Below are 19,085 nucleotides of genomic sequence, written 5' to 3' on the forward strand. Positions count from 1 at the left end.
ATGGAGATGAGAAGTCTTGAGGGCAGTGATGAGGGTGACTAAAAGCTCAGATTCTTGGTCTGAGATTTGGGCTACGAACAAGATCAATAAGAAGCATCATTTCTTGCAGAAGGATGGAAGGAAATTTTATTTGGAGAAGGTCTGTGTCGACTTTGTGGGAGTATTTAGGATTCAAGGAGAGCGGCTGTGTCAGTGAATTCTCTCTTCTGCCTAACATCGTCCAAGTAAGTTGAATGATTACAGTGAGGAGGACTGGCATCCAGAGGGGTGGCCCTGCCCTTTTTGAAGACCAAGGAAGGAAGCTAGTGAAGCCTAAGTTGGTGCAAATAATAGTAAAGGAAGATAGGAAGATGAAGGAGGTTAAAAGGAAGTGTTACAGCAAGAGGAAGAAAAGCTAAAACTAGATGGAAAGGGATAGGAGTTGAATTAGGATTCTGTCTCATTTTCCTTCTGTTTGAGGAACAGTGCTCATGTCACATGCAAATTAACCACTTGCAAGGAAAAGATTTTACTGTCATCTTTGTCTAAAAGAAACCACTCAAGGCATCTATTTTTTGGGGTAATTTTCTGGGCAGTAAATCACAGAATCTGAGAGTATCTTGAGTTGGAAAGGACCCAGAAGGATCTTAGAGTTCACTCCTGGTACTGAGGGGACAATTTCAGGAGACACCATGTACCCGGGAGCGTTGTCCGAATGCTCCTTGAACTCTGTCAGGCTTGGTTCTGTGACCACTTCTCTGTGGAACTGTTCCAGTGGCCAACCACCCTCTGGGTGAAAAACCTTTTCTAATGTCCAACCCAATTCTTCCCTGACACAGCTTCGGGCCATTTCTTTAGGTCCTTTCACTGCTCACCACAGAGAAGAGATCAGTGCCTGCCCCTCCTCTTCCCCTTCTGAGCAAGTTGCAGCCTGCAATGAGCTCTCTCCTCAGTTTCCTCCTCTCCAGGCTGAACAGACCAAGTGATCTCAGCTGCTCCTCACAAGGCTTCCCCTGCAGACTGTTCACCATCAGAGGATGGCTCTCCTTTGGACACTCTCTAATAACTCAATGTCTTTCTTGTAGCACCCTAAACTGCCCCAAGCGCTCGAGGTGAGGCTGCCCTGGTGCAGAGCAGAGTGGGACAATCCCCTCCCTTGCCCTGCTGGTGATGCTGTGCCTGATACAATGTTGGCCCTCCTGGCTGCCAGGGCACTGCTGACTCAGATTCAACTTACCATTGATCAGGATTCCTTTCCACAGGTTTTCTGTATATGGAAAAGTTGTTCAACAATAGTTTTTCAAAGTGTATTAGATATGTTCTCTTCTGATGTCATAATGAAGTGTTATTAACTCCCTTGGGGAAGAAAGGTTGAAATGGGGAATATTCTGCATTTCAGCATTTCATTCCCAGGCCACCACATAGATGCTCAAGTAACTGTATAGAGTGTGTATATAGCACATGTAGGTATTGCTGTTTTAAGTAAAACAGTGAGCAAGTAGGATGCTTGCAGATAACTAAAAGAGCATAATGTTCTTAAAGTAGTTTAGAACATTGACAAAGGACAGTTTGACTTAGTAGTTTTTTTTTAAATAACAAAACCTTTTTCCTACTAACTTATCTCTTTACTCTGTGTGCTAGAGTTTTAGGCTGTGTCCATCTGCAAGGTGAAAATATATTTAGAAACAGTGTTTTGGGGACAAAACATTTGGTTGAAAACACGAATAAGATTCTTCTTAAAGTCACTTTTGAAAATCTTTATAACCAATACTTTGATAGTATTTTTGATGTACCAAAGTTACCTCCATGCCCGTAGAATTCATTTTTTTCCAATAAAAATATTCCTTTCTAACCAGTGATCTCTGACTCAGTTCATTACCTGAAGAAAAAAAAATTCAGTCTAATAAATACAACCTTGACTTGCCTTGAAAGAGAAAACTCTTGCTGAGTAACAGCCTCTGTGTTAATGGTGGAGCTTCCCTCTTCATCTGTCACAGACACATACAGCTCTGGTACTCCTTCATGAGCCTACCTCTGATGTCTCAGAGCAGCCCAGCAAAGTGGGAGAAAGTGGTCACTTCTGCAGGATGATCATGATGAAAACCAAATATTAGAGAAAAATAATCAGGCCTCTTTTTCTGTGTGTGCTTGACAGTAATACAGCCATCCATACAGTAAGGGTAATCCAGCAAGAACAAAACCCAGCACAACTGCTCTGTTCTTCCAGTTCTTCCTCTTTCAGACTCCAATCATGTGAGGGGCAGGATGTGTATCTCCATGCCTCATGTATGCCATGAATGTATATTCACCATATACTGAGGGAAGGTAATGAGGTTGTGATACGTGGGGATAGTATAAAACAGTGTATGCTGAAGGACTGGAATGAAGTCTTGCAGTTAGTGTGTGAAATGCTTCTTAGGGGCTGACTCTCAAACTTTTTAGTTTTAATTAGTGCCTGCTTTTTTTCTTTCACTGTCTCTGAAAGTAGCCTCTGGTTGAAGATCAGATGTGACCAAAGGGTAAAAGTTCACAATTTCCACACAGGAGGTTATTTCTGAATGATAAGCTTACACAAATATTTGTGTCCTCTAACAGTTGTCTATCCATCTGCTGAAAATCCAAATGATAATAAACTGTGTGTCCTTTCTGTATAGTAAGCCAGTGGCCTACTTTTTCGTGGCAAGAACAGTTGCTGGTGGCCTGCTTGCTTTTCTTGACTCCGTTCTAATTTTTATTTCTCTCTTTTAAATCTTGAATCTCACAAAGAAATTTGAACAAATTTTAGAGGGTTTTTTTTCAGTTTGCTTTCTAAAGAGCCTGTTGTGTCACAGCAGATAGGGAAGACTTTTGTTAAAAGTCATTGTCTTGACAAGTGAGGCTTGGGAGCTGTTGAGAAGGCTCGCTACTGTGTTCATAATTAAAGCACATTAAGTTCCAGTTGGTGATTTGGGTGTCAAGCGTTATAATTTGTGGTCTTCTCTGAATGATATTTAGGCAGCTCGTGGACACTGAGAGCATACAGTGTTCCTCATAGGCAGCTGCAATAGCTCATGGCAGTGATTGTTTAAAGAACTTGCACCTGTTTCTAGTTTCAGATTCTAATTATTAAATCTATTTATGGTTCTTCTTGGCAAAAACAGTCTAATCACAGGTTATTTTAATAACATTGGTTGTTTTAAAGTAGCTACTGCTGTAGTTTCATGGTACTTGAACATCTCTTGAGACTCTTGAATAAGCTTTAGGGATGCCTAGAAGTAAGTAGCTTTCTCTTAGATAAGGTTTTGAAGATTTACTCAAAATACTTTAAATTTTAAGAGTTTACTTATGTTGCTTGGAAGCGGGGGTGGGATACGGAAACAGTTTGACAGGTTTTGGTATACGTGTTTATGCTGGGATTCTCTCCAATCTTATATTTTTAGATTGATCCTTCTGAGGTCTCTGAGTATTTTAATATAGTGCTCTCTGCATGTATTAAATTGTTGCTTACGCCTTCCTCTGCTGGCCAGGAAGCTTGGTGACTTGAGGGGGTGTCAGCTGCTCACACATAATCAGTCTTCTCATTCTCTGAACTTTATTCTCTATTTTCACTGAATTCTTGCTGCTTAAGAGCTCAGATGAAACATGTGGTATTGTTATTTAGGGGTGTGATTTTTCTTCTATCAGAGTCTTATACTTGAATGCATTTAAAAATATGTCTTCAGCTGGCATGTAGAATATGAGGTGTCATGTAGCTCATGCTGTCCATCATTGGTAATTGCACAGAGAATATGTATCTGCAGAAGAAGCTCTTGTGCTATCTCCTGTAAACTCCCTCAAATACCTGTTGACCTTTCTCTTCATCTTACTGTTTGTTTATCTCAAAATGTCACTTCCTGGAAGAAAGTCTTTGAGCTGATCATAAAGTTAGCATTGGGATTTTTCATCTCTATTGAGTCTGTTTATTTTCTTCTGAGTGACTGAAGGAAATCAGACTGTGCCATTCAAACTTTCTTAATTGCTCTAATTGGATTATTGTGCTCTAGAAATGAACAGCTTTTGTATGTTTATACAGTGGTTCCTGCAGTGTAGACAGATGCGAGTTCAAAACTTGTTTTCCAATTTATGGCTGTTTCATGCACTTTGAGTCTAGAAACAGATGAAGTTTGTAGAGTGATGGAGCTTGTATTATGATTATTATATGTGGCACCTGGAACGGAAAATTAAAAAAAAGGTAAAAGCAAAATCTTCCTGGCACTTGATATTGGTGGTGCAAAGTTAAGGTTCACAAAGCACATCGGCAGTGACTCATTTCAGTGAATCAGACTCACTGTAACTACTCAAACTTCATAATTCTTTTTCACACAGGGGATTGTATTTAGGCACTTCCAAGTTAACCATGTGTTTTACCAAACATATTTCTATTTATTAATAAGCAATTAGGTTAATGTAAAGATACCTTGACCAGCTTTTTATTAAGGTCTGAGATACACTGTTACCTTTTCTGTCATAAAAATGCCATTATTTCAATGATGATTGATCCTTTGCAAAAAGAATTTCAATACCTATCAGCAAAATATTTGTGAACTTAGAGAGTAAATACTGTCACTTGCCTAAAGATACTGAATTTTGAATATGGGAAATGTACCTGCAAAATACATTATTCCCACACTGAAATATTTTGACTCTTAACTGTTCAGTAACATTTCAGATTTCTCATTCTTTGTCAAGCACCTCTTTGGCTCCTTTACTGTCTCTCGGGGAGAACATGACTGTGGGAGTGATGTCTTGTTCTGGCGACCTCATTCTCATTCTCTCCAGTTGCATTTTATGCAGAGCCCTCTGCTAGCCTTGGAAAAGCTTTCCAGAGCTTCAGATCTTCCAAGTGGTAGAAATGTTTTCTGTTTTTTGTTATTGCTATTTGAGCATGATATTGCTGCCACGACAGAGTGTGAGTAGCTTTTGCAGGAATACAAGGAAGTTTTTTTCTCATTTAAGTGGGCCACAGTAGAAGTAAAAGTTATCCTAAATGGTATTATTTGTTCTCTCTTTTTAGAATAGTGTTTGTTTTGCTGCTTTGGAAGTTTTTTCTTTGCTTCTCAGTTAAGGGAGAGAGGCGCTGATACCTTTAGACAGTTATTAATGATCTTGGATTTCACAGTCAAATTGAGGAGCTCAATCCTTTGTTTTTTTATTGTTCGGAAGAAATATGGATGTGGTGTGAATCATATTGAGAAAAGTGGCTGAAGAACTTCAGTTTGAAAGTGTTTCCATCAGTGCATCTATTAAAATGTTGCTTTGTATTCTTAGTACTGATATATTGAAGGTAATAATGCTGCTATAATTTATTTTAAATGCAAACCTAATAGCACTTTGGAAAAATGTAAGAGCTAATAAAGTACTCTGTGTAACAATGCATTTTTTTTACCTAATGCTTGTTTTAAAATGCCTACAACTTTTTTTGGCTTACATTAGTCATTGAGCAACTCTGTTTTTTAAAGAAGCTTGTAAAGGTGGTGCTATATTGAGAGTCTGATATGTGTCTTTCTGATGCCTTGAAATATTTTAGGACTGGAACGGGCCATTTTTGTCTGTTATTAGAATAACCTCTTTAAGCCAAGCTTTAGAACTCTTCATTCTATGTGCAAATCTTAAAACTTTGACTGATCATTAAAGATCACACTATAAGGTATTGCTTAAAATCAAGATGACGCTGGTCTTGTTGAAAGTGAATTTCAAAATAATGTTTTACTAAAAGCTCTTATGCGCCTAAATGGCTTTATAATTAATTCTGCTTTTAGGACTGATGGTTTAAGGACTTTACTGATTGGAACAATGAGTTGTGAATTGAAGGGAAAACATGCTGTGGTGGGGGTTGGTAATAAATGAAGTGGTTGTGGAGTTTTTTTGTAGTGGTTACTTCCAATCTTGTCAAGTTGTGTACGATTTATTTATTGTGGAGAAAGTGAAGAAGAGCCCTTCTGATTTCTTAAAAAAATATTATTGAATTATTGCTAGATATGCCTCTGCACACATCCTGTAGTTGAAGTACAACTCTCTAAATTCTTGAGTGGACAAGCAAAGGTGCTAAGACAATCTAAAAAATTCCTATGATAAATTTTTCTACAATAGTGTTGTGGATGTGTGTGGTGTTCTTTTGGGGTTCTTGGCAAAAATAGTGTAGGATTGTGTACTAACTAAATCAATAAACTTGTCTAAATCATTAGAATTGCTTTGAGAAAACCAGGTTAGGATGTGGCTTCTGTTGAAGCTGCAGTTTGTTTGTAACCAATATTTTTTTTAGTAATGAGATCCTGACTAGCATTTGTGTCTCTAGAGAAGAAGAGGAACGTCTGAGAAATAAGATCCGAGCAGATCATGAAAAGGCTCTGGAAGAGGCTAAGGAGAAATTGAAGAAATCACGGGATGAGATTCAAGCTGAGATTCAGACAGAAAAGAACAAAGTAGTGCAAGAATTGAAAAAGAAAGACAGCAAGCCACTGCCCCCTGTTCCTTTACCAAACCTGATAGGGATACACAGCGGAGAACCAGCAGACCCGGATATCCGAGAGAGGAGGAACAAAATTAAAGAGGTAAAGATGATGATGATGATGTGGTCTTGCCTGTTCTTGTGTCTGATAGCAGTTATTTATATGGCATTTGGTTTCTGTGATTTATGTTAAGAAAGAAAAACAGATCTGCAAATCATGTAGTAAACTAAAAGTAGTAATGAGCATCAGCATTATTGTATACTGTTTGAGTATTAATATTTCACTGGATAACAACTTAAAAATTATTTTAAGGAATTTCTTCAGCCTGGTGGTATGGATTCAAAGTGATTTTGTCATTAACACATGGAAGAGTAACAAGGGCATCTTTCAAGTAGGGCATGACTTTGTGAGTTTCCTTTCAAAGAATGGAATATCTTACTGTGTCACAGGATGATTTTAGGTGTTAAAACATAAGATTGAATATGAGGAAAAAGAAGACCTGCTGCTAATATTTGAAAATTACCAAATTATCGCATACTTTTCAAAATGCATTTTAAATGGGTTTTAAAAATTGAGTAAATTTAAATGGATTGAATGTGTTACAGGTAAGTGAGACAAACTAAGATCTTGCTTAGGCTTTTGGTTCTATAGCAACTTACACTATGGGAATTGCTGTTCCTCTCCACTACTGGTTGGCTGTGAGATTCATTGCCCCTTTTTGTCCTGGCAATGCCAATTTTCTATTACTATTGCCAGACGTTTCTCTGAGTCTGACCCTCTAACTCGTATAGCAAAAACATTGTACAGCCTCCATTATTCTTTTTCTTTCCTGCACTCTGATGAGTTTTATACCAAAAAATTGATTGAGCGAAGCAATGCTTCACTAAAGGAATGCTTCAGGCCAGATGCAGACAAGCACTGACTTTGTTACTAAATAATGTCCAGGACAATAGCACTTAGTATTTACATCAGATAAATTTACTTTTAAATTGCAATCTGAGTTCAGTTCACTTATAAAACCAAAAAGAAATCTGTCATTCACCTGTCCTCGTTGTAGGAAGTAGTTGTAGCTGAATTATGTGCCATTCTGTGGGTGGATCACCCATTCCGTAGGTAGACCACCCAAGCTGGAATTTTACTTTGAGTATTAATGATGGATAGATGGAATCCACTCTTATAAAGTAATGAGCAGCTGGTTATTATATATGAGTGATGCAGTGTCGAGCTGTATTTGCTCCATATAGACCCCTGTCACAATCTGGGTATCTGAAGTGGCAAATCCTTCTGTGAAAGTTGTGTCTCTTAGTGATTACTGCAGAAGTGCTTTTGCTAGGAAGTTGTGTCTGGAATATTGGACCTCCTTGACCCTGCTTGGTTAGGGCTGCTTCCCGAAGAACAAAATTGAAATGTGGATTTGAAAAGGCTCTACTAATTTGTTTGCAAACATTTTGAGTGAGAATATATAGAGCAGTTTGCTTTTCTAAATGTTTTTGTAGAGTGGACAGTGAACAGCATGGTTGTCAACACTTCTTGATTTTTACTACAGATTACTGTAGCAAAATACCTTTGAGATGGATTTAATGCATAGAATAAAGTTGAGTTTACCAAGTAATGCAAAATTACAGAGCACAGCTAACAGTGAAGAACTATCTAGAAGAAATAATTAACCAAAGCTCTTATAGACCAAGTCTGGAATTGGAGGGGGGATTGAAAATTAGTATTTGCCTTTCTGAGGTTGTTTGGTCAGATTGTAGCTTGAGAGATTATACACTCTAGGTTAGTAGAGAATTGCAATTTTCATGGTCTCATGAAAAAGTAGTAAAATTTGGACCATTCTTGCTGATTTAAACCTGGAGGTACAGCAAAGTGTAAGGAATTCAGAGTAGTTTGTGAGTAAGAATCACCAGGTGGTGATCCTTAGCTGCAGTTGCCACACACCTCATGCTGTAAAAGGCTTACTTCTTTTTTTGATGATCAGCCTACGTGTGAGTCACACTGACAAGCTGTTTTTCTATTGCATAACTTGTTGATGACTACTATTATGGTTTCTGAAGTGTAGCTTTTCATTACCAGACCATAGGTGTTTGCGGGACTATGTTTTAAGTGGATAAGTCCTTCAGTTAGGATAATAATGCCTTTGTCTTGAGCAGTTTTCCCTTGAGCGCACACTGTGCTTGTTACAGCCCAGGATCACGGGAGCGTGAGTGCAAATTCTTTGTTGTATGAATTGCCTTCATTGACTCAGCCACGTTAGTACTGTAGCTACCAGGTGATCTCCAGAGTTCTTAATTTTAGTTTCATGCAGGGCAGGAGATTGTCACTTCTATAGCTAGATGTGTGAAGGCATAGAACACTGCAGTGGGAGGTGTGCTAGGGAGAATAGATAAGGAGTAATGCTCAGGAACCATTGATGAACAAAGTGGCTGAGATTAAAACATATATTAATAGTGTCAAATGAACAATATTTTATCTGAAGCCTGTTTTTGACAGCATCCCATGTCTCAGAAAAGACAGCAGTGATTTCAGAGATGTGAAGTGCATTTTGAAATCCGCTCATCACTGAGGTCCTCCCTCACTGTTTTATGTAACCAGTGTGGACTAATACAAATAGTCTTTGGAGATAAAGACATAGCAGAAAAAATGAACAAAGGAAACAATATCTCTAATGTAGGTCTACAACTGATATATATGAAAAAAAAATTTTTTTGACATGTAAGACATTTTGATGGCCTGAAAAATGGCCCAGGGAAGCTACTGACTCTTTGGTGGCTGCATATCTGGCTTCAGAATTCCTGGTGTTCTCAAGAAAGCATTTGACCTGCTTTGGTTTACTGTGAATTGTCCTGATAAATTTTTGAGGAATTTCACTCTCAAAGAACAGCTTTAGACTGTTCAAATTCACAAAATTAATGATCTTATACAGCCTATTTCAGCTCCTATCAAATGGTGAAAAACTGTATAGAATTGGATGGAATGGTGGGGGCTGTTTGTAACACACATGAATCTTTACATATGTGAGGAAGGCTGGAAAATTTTCAAATGAGGATCCAGTTTCTATTATTTTTGCAGAAAATATATTACCAGTTTTTCTTTCCAAATAGCAATTTGTTGAAGTCTGTTTTTTTTTAACATCTCTTTATAAGTGGTTTGGCAGTAGTTTAACATTTTAAAAAGGCATATTTTGATTTTAGAAAAAAGTGCATATAAAAGTAAAAAAGAATTTCTGTAATGCTCTTAAGAGAGCTTTGCAAAACATTTGGAAACTTTATATAATAGGAATGTTTGCTGAGCACAGAGAGGGAAGTTTCTTAAGGTCAAGGAATACAACTGGGAGCAGAATCTGCATCTTACTGGAGGGTTTTTTGTGTGTCATTTGGTTCTGAAAATTATGTATAGTGTTACATTGTATTCTCAAGTTTAGTTTGCAAAATTGTATAATCTGTCTATATTCTACTAAGACGCTATTATTTATTTCAATAAGGAGAATTTCTGAGTTGGCTGATTATTTTAGATGCACAGTGATAACTCTGAGAAATAAAGGTTTTCCACTTGCTTACCACACATGCTTTATAGCACTTCTCTGGCATATTAGCTTGCTGTTCAGGCTTTGAGAAGATGCTGTGGTGTTTAATTAACTGATACTTTAAGAACAAACACATTGAAAATTATTCTTGCTGTTACACTTTAGCTTTGTATTAATATTTTGGCTTTTTGTACTATGTAGAACAAAAATATTGAAAAGAGAATTTTTTTTTAAAGATTTTAAGTGCAACTTGTATAATTTTACTGCAAGGCTTTAAGATGAGTCTTTTCATTGTGGTTAATGCAGAGAAATTAAGAACAAATCCTGTCTTTTGGAAGTAGTTGGCTTTGTTTCCAAGTTAAATTAGCTATAAATTGCTTGAGTGTTTGGAATTTTGGCACTTAATTTCCATTATTATACTCTTTAAAGGTGTTTAAAGAGTATTTTTTTTTTCCTTTACGTTTCAAGGTAATCATTACATAGTGCTCTGGGGCCTATAGTAAGTTTTATTTCCATGGGAAGGTAAATTCTACCCAGTCAAATAAGGAAAATTTTGTAATTCTTTTCGCTCTATTCAGGGTTCATGTTTTCTTTAATTTCAGCCTGAGATGTCACAGTATTGTCTTACTGCCATCACTCATTTAGGATACTTGTTAAAATAGTGTATTTCATCCAATAATGGTCCTAATCCTATGCAGGTGATCCTTTCTCTCTGCTCAGCACTGGTGAGGGCACCCCTGAATTCTTTGTTCAGTTTTGGACTCCCCAGTATGAAAGAGACAGGAGCATTGTTGGAGAGGGTCCAGTGAGAGACCACAAAGATGATTAAAGGACTGGAGAGTCTCTCTGGAGAGTCTCAAAGGATGAGGCAGCTGGGCTGGGCAAGAGAGGGAATTTTACAAAATACCTGGAAGGGAGGATGCAAGGAAGACAGAGGCAGGCTCTTTTCAGTGATTCCCAGTGGCAGGCACAAAGGCAGTGGGCACACACTGAAACACAGGAAGGAAGCTGCACCTGAACATCATAAAGCATTGGTTTTTGTGAGAGTGGCCAAGCACTGGAGCTGGCTGCCTACAGAGATTGTGGAGTCTCCCTCCTTGGTAATGACTGGGAGTGGACAGTGCCCTCCTTGAGTGGGGAGGTGGGACCAGATACCCTCCAGAGATCCCTTCCAACCTCAGCTATTCTCAAGTAAGATGATGTTTGTTGTCTCAGCCTGTCAGCTGGAAGACAGCTTCTCCAGAATGTTACATGAGGGCACATGGTAAACTTAACAGCTAAATAATAATGCTTCAGATTAAGGTTTCAGATAGATGGGAAATCTGAGTTCTCTGGAGCTTCTGTTCTATTACTTGTTCTTTGTTGTGATACGCAATTGTGTAATTACACAGTGCTAATTAGAAATGCACTTTTTGAAAATCAAGCTGAAAGGAGGTGTGCTGTCCACAGAGGTAAGGTAGAGTTATGAAGTGACTGAAACTGCTGCCTGTACCATTCTTGCTTGTGCAGTTTAAAAGCTCTTATTTTTAATGAGATGGGAGGGCAAGGTGGTATCTTTCTGATAAACTGTTCTCAACCCAGCAAAATTCTGGTTGTGTTCCTGTGTGTCACACCTTTCTGGTTAAAAAAAAAAAAAAAGGTGGATGAGATATTTAAACAAAAGTTATTGTGAAGTGGACATCCAGGAAGTAGAGGCACCAGAGTTAAATGTCATTGAATAATAGAATAGTTTGGGTTGGAAGGGACCTTTAAAGGTCATCCAGCACAACTTGAAGTTCGTTTGTGACATATGACACCTGTAGAAAGAGTTAAGTTCGGACGCTTTGCACAAGTGAGGAACAAGTCTGTCTGGGAAGCTGGGGATGTTCTGACTTGAGTTCTTTTGCCAGTGATCTTCCCCCATCACAACTTCCCACTTAACCTCTTTTAAAATTAGAGTTGTAATATATTGCCTGTTTGAAGAGAAGGTAGGAAGTTAATTTATTTAATATTAGTGGAGGCAATGTCAGAAGTACTTACAGATAAGTGCCAAGAAGAAAAGTGATTAAAATGTATTTTCATCCTGGTCTCTGGATGATACTCAAGAGGCTGCTAATACTGTTGAGGAGTAACAGGCTGTTTTATAAGCAGCAAAACTTATGGTTTCCTATGGATTTTTGACCTATATTCCCTCATACCACCCTCTGCTGATCATGCACTTGTTGCTGTGAATATCCTCTTAGCTTAGTATTTGCCTGCATGAATTGCAGTGTGTTCTGTGCCTTCTTTAGAGCTACTGGTGTGCTAAATGCTGCCCCCCTGAATGAATAAAGGGTTGAATTATAACTGCATTTGTCTCAGTCAGGGTACCAATTTGTATCGGTCTGCTTTATCTAGCCACAGATATTTTTTCTTTTCCTCAACACAAAAAGTAGAGTATCTGGTTCCTCCAGCTCTTTAAAATCAAGTGTGAAATTAGAAAATGGATTAAAAGGCTACTGTAAATGTATGTGTCAAATGATGGATGTACAGACAGCAAGGTTGCATAAGCCTCATTCTTTTAAGAAATTGGGCTAAAAATAGTAAGTGTCCCTTCACCTGAGTTCTAATTTTTGTGCTTATTGAGGAAAGAGCTGTGTAGAAGAAAGAATTACTTAATCATCCAGAGATCTTTTCATGCTACCTAAATCCTCTTTTCATAGTTACTATTCATACAACTTTCAGAGCTAATCTCATTTATTGTTTCTCATTGCAGTGTTTCTGATCTAGCCAAATAGGCTGCCTTCTCTGACTGGAGGACCTTTTATCAATATCTAAAACCAATTTAGAACAATTTCATTACTGCTGACACTTTACAGTCTTTGTTTCCCTGGTCAAATTTACTTGGACTTCTAGTTGGTTGCAATACCAGTTTGTAATGATCCATGCCTGTGAAGGGTTTTGCATTGTATTTTGTAGCTCACTGCTCCTGACTTGCATTTCTTCAGTTATTTCTTGAAACTGAAGGACGTAATTATCATCACCCAACTTTTTCAGTATTTAAGGTAACACTCCCTGCAGTGTGAATGTTTATATAAAATCCATACACACACATTTTATATATAAGTGTGTGTGTATAAAAATCTCTTTGCATTTACTCACGTGTATACACACACACATTGTTTATTAGTTGGTGTTTTTTGCACATTATTTGGATTCTCTATGTTCTGGGTTTTCCAGTGTAATCTGACAAATTGAGAACAGGTAAATTTGTTTTCAGTTAGTTTCACTGCACTCTTTTATAGCTTATCTTAATTTTACTGAATTAGTGCAATCTGTAAATTGAGGATAAAATCTTTTTGATTGAGCCTATGGGTAAACTAGTTTTCCATTTATATATTAGAATGAATATTGTTCAATTGGCACTTTGGCCAGTACAGGCATGTTAGGAGTGGCCCTGAAAAAGCTGTGCCCCAGCTTGTTGGAATGATTTTATAAAGAATTCATTTTACATTTGTTAAATCAATCATTTATGTCTGTGAGAAGCTTTGCATCTCGGTGTATTTATTTTGCTGGAATAGAAAAATGGAAATAAAATCCTAGTGTGCAGCTTCATTTGCAACATTTCTGCTGCAGATCCCGGATATGTTGATTTGATTTGTAACTTAAAATGTGCTACTCATGAAGAATGCAAGTTTTTGTTGGAGGCTGTTTTAAAAATGAATCAATTTAGTCAAGCTGTAGAAATTACAGAATTCTCCAGTGCTTATGCAGTATTGGAAGCATGTTAAAAATTCAGGAAGGTGTTCATTATTAAGGATGTCTTTTTTCCAGACCATTGTGAGAAGAACCTGTCTTTCAACAGTGAATTAGCACATTTGCAGTATTTAAAACTCATAAATGCAAATTAAAATCAAAGAAATATGGAAATATTTCACTTAGCTGATATTATCAGCCAAACAAAAATGAGAAAAACCCCAGGTAAATTTTCTATCTTCACAACTGGGTAAATCAAAAGACTCCATGAAATCTAGTTGACCTTACTGCTATTTTTTTAAAAATTTGTATATTTTATGCCATTTATTCTTGTGAAACAGAAATGCTGGTAGCAAAAATCATGAATTACAGCTAGATTGAAGAGATGTCTGTTTTAAATTACACATGATCTATTATACAAGTTACAATAGGTGTGTTTTGAGCTACGGAGACTTTGATTGGAAAGCCAGAGCATCCTGTTGTGTTCTTGTTAGTCATCTTTACATAATTTCTCCTTTAGTCCCCTCTGTGTTTGCTGGAGCAGCTCCATAGGATATATGCCAATGTGTTTTTAACATGCAGTTTTCCTGATGGTGTTAGCTCTCAAGTATTGGTAGTAGTGATGATATTGATACACAGTCTGAGCTACTGGTAGTTGATGTGTAACCTCTCACAGTGCATTCCATTAAGTCAGAGACCATCTACATACAATACTGAGCTACCTGAAACTGCCTACAGTTCACTCTAATTAATTCACTCTGAGATTTGGATTCCTGATTTGCATCGCTGGCATCTATTCTTATTTTCTGCTTTGTTACCAGAGGAATAGTGGCTAACAAGGCATCAGTTTTTGAAAGGGATTCAAGGGGAATCCAAAGCAACTGCAGAACCCTGTGCCTGCTGAATGAACTGCAGATTACCAGAAACCAGAACAGGGAATAGAGTCACTGAGCATATAGATATGTGTGATGTCCTGCTCTATTCCAAAGCCATCGAAGATCCCCAGAAGAGTCAACAAACATGTGAATAATGGAGAGATGGTTGGATACATAGTTTTAAAAAAAATATTTGGCAAGGTTCACTGCTAATAGGTGTTGAACTAAGCAGCCAAGGGATGGAGGATAGTTTCTGTGTTTGCCTGGAAAACTGGTTAGAAGGCAGGAAATTGAGAGTGCGGATAAACAGTGCTGGAGGTCACAGAGGACATGTGCTGGGGATCCATGCTCTAAATTATAAAAATGAATTATTTAGAGTTTGAAAATGGATGTGTAGTGGTATGACAACTTTGCTGCCAATGTGAAGAATTGCAGAAAAACCTTATTGGACTGAGTGATAATCTCTTTTTTTATTTCTCAGCTAAATGTAAAATGATGCATATTGGGGCTGGAGATGGAGAGATTCCAACTTCATGCTAAGTATGAAAAGCTGTGAGGTGACTTAGTACACTTGAGAATGAGAAATTGTGTTTTTTATAGTTCCTTGGAAATGTCACTGTAGTGCTTAATGGCAGACAGTGAGCAGATATTCAGCATTTCAGAGAAGAGAACAGAGGAGGTTCTTTACCTCAGCCTGTGAAGCTCAGGTCCCACTGCATCTTGGAAGCTTCATGTAGTTCTAGTCTTTCAGCTTCAAAAAGGATAGGGTAGAACTGGCAGGGGTGCAGGGCTAAGCAGATGATGGCTAAGCTTAGACTGATGCCTAAAAGGACAAGACTGGAAGAAAGGAGCTATAGGAACCTCTCTCCTGGCTGATGTGCAGCTGTGGTTGTTTACAAAGTTGATCCAAGAGGCTCTACTTTTCTTAACAGCACAGCACCAATCAATCTTGTGAATACCATATTCTCTTGAAACTGTGATGATGCCCAAGGTCAAAAATACCTGCATCATGTTGAGTTAAAAATATTTGGCTTTCTTAACATTTTTGAGCAAGGTTCACTGCTGCAGTGAAGGTCTCCAGATTTAGGCTCTTTACATCTACTGTTCCAGTTCTCACCAGTCTGAAGGATTTTCCTTTGTAATTTCATCAGGCATCTAAAGCTTCAAGTATTTAATGCCAGCAAAAATAGTTTCCCACTTTGCCTCCATCTGATAAGTGTTTTTGTTTTATTAATGGATTTGTTACCAGATTTGACAGTAAAAGAAAACCTAGTGTTCTGTGTGTGTTAGGAACATATTCCAAACAGACTTTTTCAGTGACAATGTTTAAAAATGCATGACAGAGGCATGAACTGGTGCCTAAAATAATTTCTTTTGAGATAGAGTTCCCAGAAAATAAATGTATGAGTTTTCTAAGTTTCATCAAAAATCTGAGTATACAAGGAAAAGATAATTTTTTAAATTAACATCCAACAGTAGGAAAATTATTATTAATTTTTAATCTGCCAATTGAGCAGTAATTTCGTCAGCAAGTCCTTGGTTAATTTTAAAATAGAGTTTGAAGATGGTTTATATAAATCTCTCAAAATTGTATCCTTAATCAGAATACATTGCTTTGAAAGCAAAACCTATTTGCTGTCTGTTATGCATGTTCCTGATGGAATGGCAGGAACCAGTAAATACAGCAATTTGCCAGAAAATTGGTTCTTTTGCTTGTTTCTCAGGACTCCTACTTTGTCTGCTGGTTGCCTGTCCTGTTTTTAAGACTGGAAAGCGGTTTTTGAACCAATCCTTACCTTGAATTACTGTTTGTGACATGCTGGTGTAGTGGTAGAACTGCCTTACAACTCACTTTTCAATAATTGTAGCCTTCTTTTATTGTTTGTCAAAAGACATCATTGCCACTCTGTCTTTATAAAACTTCTTTGTAAAAATCTGATTTCCCAGTGACTGTAGGAGATTAGATCCCATGAACATGTTCTAAAGTCAGCAACACCAATTAGATAATGGTGTACCTAGAAAAGCAGTTTCATTTGGCACGTCCTGCTTCTTCCTTTTCTGTCTGTCTTGCAACAGAGTCCAAATTAGCCTTTTTTGTAGAATTACCAAGTTGTATTTACAGCAGCATCTTGCTGGTTGTAATTTCGATTACATCCCATAAGAAACATTTTCAAGATTAGGATGCAGCAGACCAATACCCCATGAATGATTTTGCTTTCAAAAGCAAGATCTGTCATTAATGGTGTCAGTTAAAAGTCAAAACTGCTTGTTCTCTGGTGGCCAGATTGCAAGATGTGTATATGACATGCCCAAGTTCCAATCCTTTCCTGTGACAAGCTGCTATCAGGTATGGAAATTTCAGCTATGGAAATGTGTGTCTTGTGGTTTTCACACTTACTGATCCATGCTTGTAATTTTCATTCTACTGAGCTTGAGGTACTTCTCTTGAGTTCTTTAAGGGCTGGGTACATTTGTTTTTTAATAGTTTCACCTTCTTGCTATTATCTGTAGTGCTGATGTTCCAATCAGTTCTGAGACTTTCCTCTCCTCTTAAAGACAGAGCTTTGTTTTAGGAAAAGCCTGTCTATCCCTGCAGCTATTCTTCAGCATTTCCAATTTGCACTATGCAAACGCTGCTTAGCGTACCTGTAGAAATAATTTTGTTTTTTCAATCAAGAGTTCATGTTGTTTGTACTTTCCAAATGTACAAATGCCAAAATGCCATCCTCAGTTAAATTTTGTAGCTGTCAGAGGCATCTGTCTTCTTGTGTCTCTCCAAAGCTTTTGTGTGCACAACTGCTCCCAATGGTATAGATGTTCTGTCTACAGTATAACATGCTACCTGTTCTGGCAGTAACAGAAACCTCCATGTTGTTACAAGATCTCTTGGCATGTCATCCTTACAAAACTTAATACTGTATGCAAGAGCTCTGGGGCTTCTCACTTGCGTGTGATGTGCAGCTCTCCGCTAACATGATATCATGCAGTCTGTTTGCTTTGTGGTGAAGGAAAGCAGCAAGTTGAGTGCCCAAGTAATGGTCAGCGTTCATCTGGAAACAATCAGTTGGCTGCTTAGTGTCATAAATGATTCTTGAGGACTTAAAACACCATATTCTTAGTTTTTGGGCCAGGCAGAGAGGCAGGACAGGTGTGTTTGTGGTTACCAAAGCAGCTTAGTCTCCTCAAAATATAATTTCTTATCTCAGTCTTAGTTGATGCAGTCAACTGTGTCTTAGTCTCTTGTGTTGAAGAGACTTTCAGGTCTCACTAGTGTATTCTTAAGTTACTTCTGCATTAATTCATCCATCCATTGAAATGTACTCCTTTTCAGTTTCTATCTTAATAAAATTTTCTTAGGATAAATTATATATAGCGAAACGTGTCGTATGTATTCTGTTTTAGCCCTTTGTAATTTGCATACTTTTTTTGGGTTTCTTCAGAATGAAATATTCTGTAATGAATTATGTACCTTCCCCCCCAGAAGTACAGTGAATTGGGACAGTGAAATATTCCACAATTAACATTCTGCTGTGAGGAAACAAGTTGTTCTTCTCCTGGACTTAGCTAGTTTTGGTCTGTTCTGGTATTTGCTATCAGAATGTTAATGGCTATTTGATTCTTCTTCATTAAATACTTATTTGGGACATCCAAAGATCTCAGAAACCCAGTTTCCCTTATGTGCAAGCCAGTTGGTTGGATCTGCCACGTCATGGTCACATGTTTTGTTTAGTTATCTCTCTGCTTTCAAACACAAAGAGTGCACTGGTCAGCCTTTAGTTTTGTCCTCTAGTTCTTTCTAAACCTTTAAGTCTGTTTTCCCAAGTAGAGTTTTTAGGACTGGCAGGCTGCAGGTTACAGCAGGACCCTTCACAGGGGCCTTGACTGTCCCCAGTCCTTAAGTCTACCCTGACTAGATAAAGCCTGAAGTAGCCCAGAGTGATCCCATAAGTGATCATGCTTTGAGTAGGAGGTTGAGCAGGAGAGGCATCCTGAGGTTCCTTCCCATATGAATGATGCTGTGAGTCTCTATTTTATGTTACTAAATTAATGAACAATTTTATATGGAAGGTTGTAGGTCTGTTCTGGATAACATTAGTGAGAACTCTCTGAGGAACTTCTGTGCTTACTGCCTGTCCCAGGCTTTTATTGGATTTGTCACACTGCAGTTTTCTTACCTGTCAAGAGAGAGTCACTTTACCTGATTCATCTTGATGTTCAATAGCCATGAATTGACCAGTTTGGTAAGTGCTGTGTAAACACGAAGGAGTTTGTGACTGCTAGGGAAATGGCTTTTCTCTCCTCTTTTAATATATTTGCATCCTCTTTTTCTTACACTGCTAGTTCATGGCACTAAAAGAAGTTCTAGAGTATTATGGCCTAATCAGATGTCAAAATCAATAGTGCAAATACTAAAAGCAACATGTGAGTTGACTTTGAATGACAAAAGGAGAGGGACTTTGGCATCTTGAGAGGGGCAGCTGTGCATAGGTTGATGCCAGTTTAACACAGAAGTGCTCCCTGGCTTCT

The 19,085-nt window shown here is 37.9% G+C and overlaps 1 protein-coding gene across 1 annotated transcript in view; it reads left to right on the forward strand.

Moving 5' to 3' along the window:
- Positions 1-19,085, forward strand: part of MAN1A2 (mannosidase alpha class 1A member 2) — a 132,264-nt gene that overhangs the window by 23,280 nt on the left and 89,899 nt on the right. The window contains exon 2 of the mRNA XM_058045284.1: positions 6,293-6,548. Within this exon, the coding sequence (XP_057901267.1) occupies positions 6,293-6,548 (256 nt within the window). The remainder of the gene's footprint in view (positions 1-6,292; positions 6,549-19,085) is intronic.

This window comes from Melospiza georgiana, chromosome 2, assembly GCF_028018845.1.
Source record: "Melospiza georgiana isolate bMelGeo1 chromosome 2, bMelGeo1.pri, whole genome shotgun sequence".
In the NCBI taxonomy this organism is placed as follows: Eukaryota; Metazoa; Chordata; class Aves; order Passeriformes; family Passerellidae; genus Melospiza; species Melospiza georgiana.